At 34.7% G+C, this 15,055-nt stretch overlaps 1 protein-coding gene and 1 long non-coding RNA gene across 2 annotated transcripts; both read right to left on the bottom strand.

Annotated features, from left to right (window-relative positions):
* Nucleotides 1–284: 284 nt before the first annotated feature.
* On the bottom strand, nt 285–2,563 carry LOC141397209 (uncharacterized). Its single transcript, XR_012411333.1, has 2 exons — nt 2,347–2,563; nt 285–2,267 (listed from the first exon to the last, which is right to left on the bottom strand). It is a non-coding gene; the product is annotated as an uncharacterized lncRNA (long non-coding RNA).
* Nucleotides 2,564–10,807: 8,244 nt separating this feature from the next.
* Nucleotides 10,808–14,818, bottom strand: Ahcy (adenosylhomocysteinase). The gene is made up of 4 exons (XM_073977140.1): nt 14,704–14,818; nt 14,518–14,608; nt 14,090–14,280; nt 10,808–12,065 (listed from the first exon to the last, which is right to left on the bottom strand). Exons 2-4 carry the CDS (start codon nt 14,540–14,542, stop codon nt 10,983–10,985), a joined length of 1,299 nt encoding a protein of 432 aa, XP_073833241.1. The 5' UTR covers nt 14,543–14,608; nt 14,704–14,818; the 3' UTR covers nt 10,808–10,982.
* Between the last annotated feature and the right edge of the window lie 237 nt (nt 14,819–15,055).

Below are 15,055 nucleotides of genomic sequence, written 5' to 3'. Positions count from 1 at the left end.
GCTTAAGCTCTAGCGGCGAGGAGGTGCACTTGGGCACATACAAAAAAAATATATCAATTTATAAGAAAACCAGGAAAAGCCTTGTTGTTATATTGAATTTGGTTGTTGTTGTTGTTGCTGGTACCCTAGGTGGAATTTGGGTACCCTGTGCCCTCCCTATGGGTTCCTAACATGAACCCCCTAATGGGCCTCTGAACTAAGAGGACCCCCAAAACGTATATTATGGCTGCCCGATTACCTCTACATTACCTTTCTTTATTTCTCAGTTAATCCATAGCATAAAGCTTTCTTTAAAATTCACAATTCAATAACATTTTATTATCGAGTTAAGCTTTAAACAATATAAGCTTAGACTTATAATTGTTTATGTCTACTAACAAAAAGATTCAATAATAAATACTTCAGATCAGGTTATAATCCTTTTAAGGATGGATGATAAATGACAATTATGATTTTTAAGAGATCAAAATAAAATATGGACTGAATTTAGAGTACACTCTCAAGTGATTTCCCCATAAACTTGGGCCGAAAAGATAAAAAAAAGGTTTAAAACGCGATAAATTTCCTAAACCTATCGAGCTCGATTTGATGTAGGATTTTGTCCTTACGACGGTACTGTTCAGAAACCCTGAATATATTTAAATTTTGAAATGGGGAGATCGCGGAGGCGTGTAGTACAAAAATCAGAAAAAAAAAGTTATGTTTGATTATGTATAAGTGTGTGAAAGATCGATGAGAATTAATTAGGATACTTAACGCTAAGCTTTACGTTATTAAACTATACATATAACGAAATATAATAGAAATAACTGGTCAATATTTGGATTTGGTATTTCTTTGAGTGTATATCCGCATATGAACACGGCTGTATTGCCAGTGCTTTTTACCGAAATTAAATTTGCACAAGATTACAATTATTTGTTTTAATTATAATCAAACACATGAAAACAATTATTCTTTTGTAACTTGAAATTAATATGCGTATCGGATGTGTACTCAGAGAAAATTACAAAAGTATAAATATGGTTATAATCAATAAAAAAAGGTATAAATTTAGTTAATTACAATTAATACAATTATAATTAAAGAATGTAAAAGTTGGTTGTAATTATAATTAATGATTTTCAATTATAATTAACGGCATGCATGTATAATCAAATTCATATGTAACTATAATTAATAATCCATAATAATAGTCGGACATATAATTAGATTAGTACAGCATAAAAAAAATTTAAGATGTATAATCAATTTCAATAATCTGGTTTGATGTATGTGGGCTTGATTATAATCGATTATTCTATTATAACCCAACTCACATACATAATTTTATAACCAAAAGCAAAAACAACAATGCATATATAATCACCATTCACGATCCAGCAGTACAGCTTGCAATTTTAGGACGCCTTGATATGATCCATTCTTGAGGCAAATGGTCACAAATTTGGTTGTCCTTCAGGTCTCATACAGGTTTACTTACAGTACATAAGCTTCCAATAGATGTGGTTGTAGGTGGTATAATTTTGGTGGTGTACTGGTGATATGAAAATTATGACTGTTGAAGCAAGATGAATGTCTGGGCTATAGATGATTGATGTGCTGTATGATTGGGGTGATCAAGAAGGTAATCCGGTCTATGATGATGAGTGATTAGGGATGGTGCTGTAAGATGTCTCCTTTAACAAAAAAAAATCGGCTCAAAAATCTTCATTGAACATTTGAATCGGACTCAGGTGTCATATGCTACAAGATGGCGATGATATTGTTTTGTGGTTGCATTGCTGGTCAGCAAACAGATATGTTGTATTTGGGTTTCAAGATGTTGGGTTGGTGGCATGACACCCAAAAATCTTAACAGTCAGCAGAAGGAATCAACTTTGAATCCTTTTTTTTTCAAAAAAAAAAATCACGAATTGGAATAAAATGCTGATGGTGTCTGCAAGGCACGGCCCGTTGAAAGGTTCTGTTTCAGTTGTAGATGGTAACTGTACCTGAAACTGCCGGGTAAAATTGATCCAATTCGATAGTAGGAATTTTCTTAAAAATGGCTGGAAAATGTTTGCTGGGTGGTACTTGCAAAAATGCAGAAATTTGTTCAACAAATAAAGTGGTGGTTTCTTGCGTTCCTGGTGACACGGGTTGTGGAATGTTTATGCTCAGCCTGGTATTCCATAAGGTGGTCAAGTACTAAAGTACTGTTATACAACCGCGTGCTCCAGAACGTGGTGATGCGCCCGTACCGTTATTGCACCACGGTGGCGATTCTATAAAGGAAATTACGAAATTCTTAAAAATTGCAAACACTTGCTTTTGTTTGTAATTATTTTTGTTGCACGAACTCACCTTTATTGTTACTGCACCACATGATATTCACAATTGTTTAAAAAGAATGAAAAAACACATTTACTTTAATTTAAAGTGCATCCAATTGTATGTACTTCTTATTTCTTTAAACGTGTATACTAGTACTAACGCAGAACAATTTTGCCAGCCAAATTGTTTTGTTTTTTTCTTCCTCGATCCGATCGCTGCGACTGCTCCTTTTACAAATGACGGGAATGTCAAAAGAGACGATTAGGGATCGCCACTCCGAATTTTGTCTTCGTCCAATACGACGTCGACACGTCATCAAGCACAACAGCTGTCCAAGCATGGGTGATGCTTATAGTATGACGCATGGCAGAATGGGTGACATAACAAAATGACATGCCAAAGCATTGGTTAAAATGACATGTCAAAGCATGGGTGAAAATGACGTGTCAAAGCATTGGTGAAAATGACATGTCAAATCATTGGTGGAAATGTCATGCCAAAGCATTGGTGGAAATGACATGTCAACGCATTGGTTAAAATGACATGCTTAGGATCCAGAAAAGAACGTCATCTTTTGGGGTCCACGCTCATATAAAATTCATCGATGAAGATGCTAAAAAGATGACATGCTAGATCACTTGCACCCATGATTGAATGTCATCTTTGGCATCGAACATTTTGCTGGGATGTGTATAAATAAAAACACAAAATGCATCTCTATTGGATCTTTGAAAGGGTTCAAATGCTGATGAGAAGATCGGATCTTTCACGACTTTATTTGAACCAATGCAAAAGATCCAGTGAAATCATGGCATCTCATGGAACCACTGTTCGAGCATCGTTCGGGAATTTTTATACCCTCAGCCTTTAGGCAACACTTTCATACGGGCAAAATGTGCCTCACCGAAATAATAAATAATCCAAAATTACAAGTTTACGTGATTGGTATAATGAATATATTCGTACTTGAAAGTTCCGAAAATTCCTTTGTGTGTAACTTCGATATTTTTGAACGGATAATGATAATATTGTAAACCCAGCAAAATGTTCGATGCCAAAGATGACATTCAATCATGGGTGCAAGTGATCTAGCATGTCATCTTTTTAGCATCTTCATCGATGAATTTTATATGAGCGTGGACCCCAAAAGATGACGTTCTTTTCTGGATCCTAAGCATGTCATTTTAACCAATGCGTTGACATGTCATTTCCACCAATGCTTTGGCATGACATTTCCACCAATGATTTGACATGTCATTTTCACCAATGCTTTGACACGTCATTTTCACCCATGCTTTGACATGTCATTTTAACCAATGCTTTGGCATGTCATTTTCACCAACCCCTTGGCATGAAATTTTCATGTCTTGTTTGGAAAATGGAAATGCTGTATTGAAATATGGTTTTCATGATAAACAAAACTCTTTATTAATTCAAACGAATTCATGAAATAGCTACAATTAATTTATCAGTTTAGTTTTTCAAAAGTTTACATCCAAAATTGCAATGTAATCACCACCGCTGCAACGCAAAAGATTACTTCCTCCGTTCTCCGCAACTGATATTCCTTCATCTTACAAAAGGTTTTTTCAATTATCTTCCCATCACCAGTTCAGATTTCAACATGGACTCCAAATGCACTCCTTTAAGTATTTTAATTTCGTAAATTGCTTTTATTTTATAATTTTGTTATTTTATAACAACATTTTGGTAATTTATACTTTTTGTTTAGTGACGGAAATATGTAGGGATCTACAACCCGGCTTGCTTTAGGGATCTCTAAGAACAAAATGTAACGAACGGGGAGGAGAGACTTTTTATGGAAAATACCATTCATGCTTAATTAATTTATTTTTAATTGTTTCTTTCCAAAAGTAGTTTCTTCTTTATTTTCAGATTCTTGTTACTCTTCGTTTCGGACTTTTTTTCAAATTCCAAGAAGCGAGATTTGATTGATTTCATTCTACATATGTCAGATTTAGAACAGACAAGGGAACTTTTAAAATAGCAATGTGTGCAGTCCGATTCTATTTTTAGCTCGATGGTTGGGACTTCATATAATATCAATTGTTTAGAAGTTTTAGTTGTTTGATATGCAGGAAATGTAAGACAACATCACGACGACAGTTCTAATAACTTTGGTCTGTTCCAGAAACTGCAAAAATCTACTTATGTTTACTACGATAACAATTTTTCCTTTATGTTATCGGAAAAAATAGTAAAAATTAGTAGATTTTTGCAGTACTGGAACATACCAAAATGAAAATAAACAGGTGTGTAAATAAAAACACAAACATCATCTCTATTGGATCGATGGAATGGGTACAAATGCTGATGAAAAGATCGGATCTTTCACGACTTCCTTTGCATTGGTTCAAATCCTAATGGAAAGATCGGATCTTTCACGACTTCCTTTGAACCAATGCAAAAGATGACATGAAATCACGTCATCGCAAAGAACCCCTTCCGTCAAATTTTGCTGGGAAAGCTTAAAGAACATACTATCATATTTCAATTCAATTCAATTTATTTTCATAAATGGGAACCTAGCCCATAGGGCCAAGAGCGGTTCCAAAAGCTACAAAACATACACTACTCCAAAAGCTTAAAACTAACAATACATTAAATTTAATAGTCTTAAAATTCATTAACAGGATGTAATTAAAGAAAATATGAAGATCTGTTTAGTAAATCAGCTAAGCAATATTAAAAATAAGGAACATAAACAATCATAACAAAAATTTGTACTAGTCGAAAAATTATTAATCTTCAAAATCACTCCGATTGAAATATTCAAATAACTTTCTTTTATAACAGATTAAGGAGCCACTGAATGTCTTAAGATCTTGCGGTAAACCATTGAACACACGGGCAACCCGTACCAAAAAGGATTTTTCCAAAAAAGGGGTCAAACGCGGTATATGAATTTGTTTATTCCTCCCCGATCTACTAAAAACAAATAACTCTAAAACAGAGGAAGGGACTTTGATTTGTATCACCTTAAAGAAAAACAACATGCACCTAATATTCAGAAAAGCATCAAACGAACTACCAAGAAATTCTTCTACATACGAAGAAATATGATCACGACGTTTAAGCACGAAAACATAGCGCATGACCCTATTAAACAATAGCTTAAGCTTACGCAAAACGTAACCACAACTTCCACCAACAACCTCAATACAATACAAAGAATGCGGCATTATCAATGCATGTACTACCTGTATCCTAATTTTCTTAGGTAGGACAATATCCAAACAGTACAACTTTCTTAAAATAAAGTTTACCTTGGAAACTAAACAATTAACATGCAGATCAAACTCCAAACCACTATCAAGCAACAAACCAAGACACTTCATCGAGCTTACAACATCTATAGACTCCCTATAGATGGAAACATTTATAGAACTCTCTTGGAAGTTGCCAAAAAACATAGCCTTAGTCTTACTAGTATTTATTGAGAGCCCATTGTTGGACAACCACGTGACTAACATATTAATATTAAAATCAATAGAAGACTGCAAAACATCCATAAAAACATATTCCCCTTTAAACAAAACCTGTATATCATCAGCAAAGGCAAATGACATACAATTTCTACTATTAATACAACCAAACAAATCATTAATATACATTACTAGCAAATGCCCGCTACTTCGTATGCGGAAAGGGAATAAAATATATACATATGAACAATATTTAATATGGAAGAGGTGAACACTGGCGATTCTGTTGTACTAAAACCTATTTTTAATTTTTAATTTAATCGATTTAATTACTTTTAATACTGTACACTGCAGTTAGAATTTCCAAAAATACCATATTTTTTATTTCGAATTACCAAAACTACGACCTCATATCACAGACATACACCAACAGCGACTCATATTGCTAATTTCAGGCTTGACTTCTGGTCAAGGCTTTAAAAATGCTCCCAGTACGAATTTCCAAACACTAAACTTTATCTCACCCCTTCACATCAATTAAAAGTTCTAGCTTCAGCGGTTTCGCCAAGAACCCGAAAATTCTACGAACCTAATTTTCGGCATTCAAAATGGCCACAAAAATTCGTATAGCACCATATAACGGTACCCCTCGACTTAGTGTATTTTAAAAATAGAACAAATCTATATTGCCAAATTTTCTTTAAATTTGGACCTTGAATACTCAGGGGATACAAAAGTTTCATTTAAAAAATGTCTACTTCAATACACTTTTATTAAAAGAGATATTTTGATGACTTAGAGTATTTTGAAGATTTTATGAACATTTTCCGACCGAAATTCGGAATTTGTGGCATGAAAGGTTAGAAAAAAACTTTTTTACAAAAAATTGTACTTAATGTGCACGGGTATGTTAACCGTATATAACGGTAAATTTTTTTGATGCATTTCAATTTAGGCCTTTTTATTATCAGGGGCAAAAACCTTCTAGTTTACAAAATTGTCGCATTGGACCACGTTTTCAAATTAACATAAAAAAACAAAAAAAATTGTTGAAGAGATACTTCACGTTTGACTACATAATTCCAGTACATTATTTAGAAACGCCTTCGCGTTAACATAACATCAATAGAACAATATTCAGTACAATTTTTCAAACTCCGAACTTTATCTCAAATATCAAAATGATCTTCTTAACAAATATTTTTCCATTTCGTAGTTTTTTGTCCAAATTATATAATCCAAGCTTTGTTCCTACACCCAACGCCAAATTTAGTACCATTTACTACTTTTCGTTCTCCTATAGCAGGTATTTCTCACTTTAACCGTTTACACAATACCAAAATGGTTTTGGTACCAACATGTTACCAAACTTTTCGTACACATATGTAGGTAAACGTTTCAAAAATTACTTTCTAATATTCAACATAAATACCAACTGCAATTCACTTTTCCAGCATTATCTCTTCCTCTGAAACCAATTATAGTACTTGTAGACGTTTTGTATAAATAAGTAAGCATTTTCAAAACCTCCTTTCTACCTCCTCTCTAAACACCAATTACTAATCTAATACCGAATTTCAAAATTCCAGTTCTACCCCTTTACAAAATCACAAATTTAACAAAATTCTGTAGCATATAGCAAATACCAAAATGTACCATTTAGCACTTTTCGTACACGACTTTCCTATAACTACTTTCAAAAATCTGCTCTATCCAAATTATAGCCAATGTAGTTCCATTGAGCACTTTTCCATAAGTACGCATTTCCAAAACTACCTCAATCCTACACTCCAACAGTAATCTGTTCACGCAAATACAAATTGTATCGAATTTGGTACCATTTAGTACTGCTTCGTGCACATTAGTACGATTTTCAAAAGATACCTCCATATCTCAATTCTAGATTCCAACAGTAATCTTAATTCTAAATTTCAGCATTCCAGCTCTATCCGATCACCCAAATCCAAAGTGTACTAAATTTAGTACGTTTCGTGTGCTTATAGTTAGAATTTCCAAAAACTTTTCTTTGTTACTTTCCATTTGTGACCCTCATTCCAAATTTCAGGATTCCAACTCAATCCGTTCACCCAATTTCAAATTGTACTAAATTTAGTACCATTTCCTACTTTTCGTACCCTTACAGTTCGAATTTCCAAAAACTTTTCATTGTTACTTGTCATCAGTAACCCTCATTCCAAATTTCGGGTTTCCAGCTCTATCTGTTCACCCAAATCCAAATTGTACTAAATTTAGTACACTTGTAGTTCGAATTTCCAAAAACTTTTCTTTGTTTCTTTCCATTAGTGACCGTCATTCCAAATTTCAGGATTCCAACTCAATCCGTTCACCCAAATCCAAATTGTACTAAATTTAGTACCATTTAGTACTTTTCGTGCAATTATAGTTAGAATTTCCAAAAACCTTTCATTGTTACATTTCATCAGTAACCCTCATTTCGGGATTCCAGCTCTATCTGTTCACCCAAATCCATATTGTACAAAATTTAGTATCATGTATTAGTTTTCGTGCACTTATAGTTCGAATTTCCAAAAACTTTTCTTTGTTACTTTCCATTAGTGACCCTCTTTCCAAATTTCAGGATTCCAACCTAATCCGTTCACCCAAATTCAAGTTGTACTAAATTTAGTACCATTTCGTACTTTTCGTTCCCTTATAGTTCGAATTTCCAAAAACCTTTCATTGTTACTCTCCATCAGTGGCCCTCATTCAAAATTTCAGGATTCTAGCTGTATCCGTTCACTCAAATCCAAATTGTACTAAATTTAGTACCATTTAGTACTTTTCGTGCACTTATAGTTCGAATTTCCAAAAACCTTTCATAGTTACTCTTCATCAGTGACCCTTATTCCAAATTTCGGGATTCCAGCTCTATCTGTTCACCCAAATCCAATTTGTACTAAATTTAGTACCATTTATTCTTTTTCGTGCACTTATAGTTCGAATTTCCAAAACCTTTTCTTTGTTACTTTCCATTAGTGACCCTCATTCCAAATTTCAGTATTCCAACTCAATCCGTTCACCCAAATTGTAATTGTACAAAAATTTAGTACCATTTAGTACTTTTCGTACCCTTATAGTTCGAATTTCCAAAAACCTGTCATTGTTACTCTTTATCAGTGGCCCTCATTCCAAATTTCAGGATTCCAGCTCTATCCGTTCACCCAAAATCCAAGTTGTACTTAATTTAGTACCATTTAGTACTTTTCGTACACATTAGTACGATTTTCCAAAACCATTTAGTTACATCAACACCACTACCCAACCTTGATTTCCATACCAAATTCCATGATTCTAGCTATATCCGTTTAAAATATACAATTGGTACTAAATTTTGTAAATTTTAGTACTTTTCGTACACTTGTAGTTCGAATTTCCAAAAACCCTTTGGTACATCTTTCTAACTCTCCATCAGTGACCCTCATTCCAAATTTCAGAGTTCTAGCTCTTACCGTTTGCCTTATACCAAGGGTACCATATTTAGTACCATTTATTACTTTTCGTACACTTCTAGGTCGAATTTCCAAAAACCCAGCCTTATCTCACCCCTACACACCAACAGCAACCTACACCCAAAATTTCAACTTTCTAGCTTCAGCGGTTTCGTCTGGGCGCTGATGAATCAGTCAGTCAGTCAGTCAGTCAGTGAATACCTCACCTCACTGCTCTTTTATATATATAGATAAACAACAAAGGCCCAAGGACAGAACCTTGGGGCACATTTTATTATTAATAGATGGCCTTCGGCCGGGGATTTAAGACTTTTTCTATGGATAGGTACAAATCTCGGGAACGGCAACAACATTTTCTTTAAAATCATATATTTCCTCTAAACAGCCGGCCTTCGGCCGGGATTTTAGAATTTCTCCTATGAACAGGTGCAAATCTAGGGAATGGGAACAAAATTTTCTTTAAAATCACAATTTTTTCTGTAAATAGCCGGCCTTCGGCCGGGGATTTAAGGCTTTCACCCACGGACAGGTGCACATCAAGGGAATGGGAACAAAATTTCCTTTAAAATCAAAATTTTTTGTCTAAATAGTCGGTCTTTAACAAGGGAATTTTCGGAACTTCAGAAGCCAGCAATAAATGTTATATATATTTTTGATCAGGGAGGCGGGACCTACCTGTGAAAAAAATTGGTCCCGATCCGAGCTGAAAACATTCAACTTAAGCCATAAAATGTTAAAGAATTCTTTTGGTACCAAAAATTAATAGAATTATTAGTGGATCTTGTTTAAACTTTTATTCCAAAAGAAAACCCAACCCTACAGTTTTTACGATCAAAAGAATTGTTTGGCGTAGACGTTTTTGTAGTCGTTGTCGTATGATTACCCAGTTCAATAAATAGAAATTGTCTACTTTGACATAGGCATGTAACTAGTTACTCATTGATCCTAGTTACTTTACGAGTTATCGGCTATTATTTTTGATCGCTTTACGCAATACAAATTTTAAATTTGGTCGCAGAGACGACAGACAACGCGACTCGACTCTTGTCACAATACGGAATAGAACTCATAAGCCTTGTTTATCCAATATTAAGCGTAAAGTTTATTTTAGCGCTTACGCCTACTTTTTCTTACATTCAATGGGACATTTAATTCTAGATTATTCGTAATATAAAATTAACTTATTAAAACAAGTCTGTATATATGGTCTTCAAAATTAAAATGTCTGTCCAAAATTAAAACAAATTTTCTCGTACAAATTCAACTTCAATCTGATCAAACGTGACTGATAAGTAAGCATCAATTCAACGTGCATTACATTCGTTAGTAGAAAATAAAAGCAGTTGAACAACTTCACGATGAGGTAGTTCTATAACAGATTCTTCTGATGGAGGGTAGAGTTGTGCTAAAGGAAAAAATATAAATACAGTTAAATAAACAGTAACTCAAACAACTGCCATGCAAAAATATTAAAACATTTAGGAATACTTATTTTTTATAGGTTATTTAAGGTTAATACACATTGTTTCCCAAACACATTATTCTCTGCCACCAACAAATAAAAAACATCCACCATTAATTTGTTTACAAATTCGTTCTTGTCAACAGTATGATTTTTTTTATTGTTTTTTTACTTAAAACGAGTAAGAAATTTTAGCGAAATATTTCAAAACATAATATGTGTATTTTTTGTAGATAACATTTCATGGTAAAAATTATAAAATAGGGGAAGGACACAAATCCGCGAAATCTAATATCTATAATGGTCAGGCTTGTAGGGGCCATTGATGGGAATACCCAAATATTTGGCTTGTTTCTCTGTCAACTTGGTCAATTTAACACCCAATTTCTCCAAATGCAAACTGGCAACTTCTTCATCCAAATGTTTGGGCAAAACATGTACACCGACAGCATATTGTTCCGATTTGGTCCACAATTCGATTTGAGCTAAAACTTGATTGGTGAAAGAGTTGGACATAACGAAACTGGGATGACCATGGGCACAACCCAAATTGACCAAACGACCTTCAGCCAAGACAATAATGTGGCGGCCATTGGGCAGGGTATAACGATCAACTTGGGGCTTAACATTGACCTTTTCCACGGCGTTGGTGTTCAACCAGGCAACATCGATTTCACAATCGAAGTGACCAATATTGCAGACAACGGAATCGTCATTCATGTTCAAGAAATGTTCGCCGGTGATGATGTCAACACAGCCAGTGGTGGTAACAAAAATGGTAGCTTCTTTGCTGGCCTCTTCCATGGTGGTGACTTCATAACCTTCCATGGCAGCTTGCAAGGCATTGATGGGATCAATTTCGGTAATTAGGACACGACCACCGAAACCCTTCAAAGCTTGGGCACAACCCTTGCCTACATCACCATAACCGGCAACAACACACACCTTGCCAGCAATCATGACATCAGTGGCACGCTTGATGCCATCGATAAGAGATTCACGGCAACCATACAAGTTGTCAAATTTGCTCTTGGTAACAGAGTCATTGACATTGATGGCTGGTACACCCAAACGTCCTTCCTTAAACATTTTATACAAATTATGGACACCAGTGGTGGTTTCTTCGGACAAACCCTTGATACCCTTCAAGTATTGGGGGTATTTTTCATGGACCAAATTGGTCAAGTCACCACCATCATCCAAGATCATGTTCAAGGGTTGGCCATCGGAGAAGACCAAAGTTTGTTCAATACACCATTGGTATTCTTCTTCGGTTTCACCCTTCCAGGCGTAAACGGGTACACCGGTAGCGGCAATAGCAGCAGCAGCATGATCTTGAGTACTGAAAATGTTACAGCTGGACCATTGAACCTGTGAAAGAAAAACAAATAGAAGAAGGAAATAATTTTAATGACAACCTTGAATGTTCAAAATAGAATAGTGATAATGAAAAGAACAACAACAAAAAAAGACATAAGGAAGCATGTTTTGTTCTAATAGATAATCTAAATAAAGATCAGGAGACCTGTGTGACCCACTGTTGTCACCAGCAAACAATTGCTAATCTCACATTTTTTTATTGATATCATGTGTGCTTATGTTTGCAGCATTACGGAGAATTTAATAACCGATTAGAAGAGGAAGGGGTGTGGCCATGAAAAATGAAGCTGTGCGTAAACACTCTAAGCCTTGTTTTTTATGACAAACTTGATGTGAAGCAAATTTCCAAATTGTGATGAAATTCTATTTGAACGTAACAAAAAAAAAAACACACACAATCAGTGATAACGAAACGGAAGGTCTTTTTAGAGATGACCCCACCAACTTTTGTTTAGAAAGTATATTTAAATTTGAAACCATTGACCATAGACAAGATTACAGTAGCTATTCCTGGCCTAGACAATGACGCACAACATAACGTAGTGTTTAAACATGAGATGTTATAACATGGAAGTGAAAAGATTAATGATTTTAAAGTAACAAAATTTGAATGAATTGTTCGCTTAATACATTTCAGCACAATCCTAGAAGCTGTTTGAAACTGAATTAAAGCACACATGTGTTAAACTTGACGGAGGATGGATGCAGCTGAAAAAATGGTCCGACGTAGTCTAATTTTGGGAGTCATTGCCTACCAACCATTTGGATTGTTCACCATAGGATTTTTTACAGCTTTTGGGCCATTATGTCAGAAAACATGAACTTGCCCACGAAAAACATTATATGGTTGTAATCAGAATTACAATGACTACCTTCGATATTAAGCTTAAAACTATCCTCGAACAGCGCTTAAACTGCCCTTAATCGAAAATTTTAAAATTTATCCATTTTAACAGCAAGCACGGACCTGCCCACGATAAAAATTAAATCGTCGTAACCATGATCGCAATGACCACCATCGGCATAAATTTCAAAACAATCCACATGGAGTATATTCCATTTCAATTCCAACACTATACTTTGCACTTAAACGAATATTTTGCAGTTCTTTGAGGGAGGTACCCAAAGGTGCTGTTCGAAATATACCTTTAGGAACTTGGTGTACATTTGGAAGAAATTGAAAGAAAATATTCGGGAGATCATTAACTATCCATTTAATATATAGCCTAAATTGTCCTATATGGATGAATGAACTCTGGGCCTCAGTCTAAGTCTATTAAGGTTCAGCTAAGCTTAGCAGGTGGCATAAATTTAATTCTCTTCCAGCTGGTAGAAAAATCTGTAATTTTTACCATAGCCGGTGGAAAAATCTGTAATTTTCGTACTGATTATTAAAATATAAAGTTCGTTGGGGGAAGTCCATACTTCCCGAGATATGGGCCTCTGAAGTTCCAAAAATTCTTTTGTGTAAACGCATAGGACTTGGAAAAGTTTAAAAGAACATTTTTTCATGGGCGCAGGATTTGCCTCTCCATAGGACAAAGTTTAAATCCACGGGCAAAGGCCCTGAGAGACTATTCAATTTGTTCCAAATTTTTTTTGCAAAGTTGCAGATTAAGTGCGTATCAGGTTGTCCTACTAAAATAACTGATAGGCAAGACAACTTACGAATTTAGAATAAGATTTGCACAGAGTCCCAATACAGCTTAGTTTCATTTTTTAGATCAATTTAGGTTTTCTTTGAATGGAATATAAAAATACGTTGTAATAAGACTACCTATTTTTTCAACTACCTTCTATTCAGAATTTATTATCTTCACACTCTAACATATGCATTAATTATTCTCATGTTCATTTAAACGGCTACTACTATAATTGTTTGTACAATTCAAAGGCGTGAAAATTAAAATTGTGAAATTCATTCAATTTCCAAACATATCACAAAACTACATACTTTCTTCTTCACACCATCACTGTCACTTATCTCTCCACAAGAATATCTCATTTCAACTTACCTCAGCTCCCAATTCAACCAATGTTTCAATGAGTACAGCTGTCTGAACCGTCATATGCAAACAGCCTGCAATACGGGCACCCTTCAATACTTTGGAAGGACCGTACTTCTTGCGGCAAGCCATCAAACCGGGCATTTCATTTTCGGCAATAATGATAGCCTTGCGGCCCCATTCAGCCAACTTAATATCAGCTGTTGATTATTACCAAAGACACACAGCGAACAGCAGCATTAATAGAAACATAACCATGAATGAGGTTGGTCAGCAACAAATGAAACAAAAAAAGAAAACAATGATTAGTATTTGTAACGGGCAGGAAAAACGTGTTTGTATTATTTAGCAAACCCCAATCTTAATACGGGAGATAAGAACATAGCATCCCGGAAAAAAAAACAATCCCAACCCCAAACACGTTTATACCAACTTACCAACTTTATAGGCTGGCTTGGACATTTTGCGTTTTTTATTAATTTTTGCGGTTTAAAGGGGAACAGGAATGAAACACAAAACTGGTATGCCCTGTAAAAAAAGTTATTATATGTATGTTATTATTAATGCCATAAATGGAGATTTTATATATAATTATTAAATAATTATATTGGAATTTTACGCACGCGGTTCGGACGATGGTTCTCGCTGGCTGGCTACGATTCAAAGAACCTGACAACGATTGATGGAATTGCCACAACTGTCAAGTATTTATAAAACAGAAAATCGCATTGCCAACTCTCTAGTGTTCTCATAATTGTGATTTTATGGGTACCAAACAATCGGTACTAACAAATAAAAAGCGAAGGCAATTTGAATGAAGCACACATAATCATGGTTTAATAAGAAAGGTTAGACAAAGCTTTTTGTCAATTTAAATTTTTTCATTCGAGTATGCCTAAAATTTCAAAACAATATAAACAAACTGTGTATGTGTGTGTAATGTTTGAATAATATGCCAAACACCCAGCAAAATTT

The sequence above is a fragment of the Musca autumnalis genome, unplaced genomic scaffold, assembly GCF_047663935.1.
Source record: "Musca autumnalis isolate F117 unplaced genomic scaffold, ASM4766393v1 scaffold_3, whole genome shotgun sequence".
NCBI classification, from domain to species: domain Eukaryota; kingdom Metazoa; phylum Arthropoda; class Insecta; order Diptera; family Muscidae; genus Musca; species Musca autumnalis.
This window is presented reverse-complemented; position numbering and strand designations above follow the sequence as displayed.

Coding starts and splice junctions, on each gene's coding strand:
- Ahcy (XM_073977140.1), bottom strand. CDS start 14,542: ATGTCCAAGCCAGCCTATAAAGTTG. Junction 14,281..14,517: donor CAAGCCAGCCTATAAAGTTG/GTAAGTTGGTAT, acceptor AATAATCAACAG/CTGATATTAAGTTGGCTGAA. Junction 12,066..14,089: donor TGGTTGAATTGGGAGCTGAG/GTAAGTTGAAAT, acceptor TTTCTTTCACAG/GTTCAATGGTCCAGCTGTAA.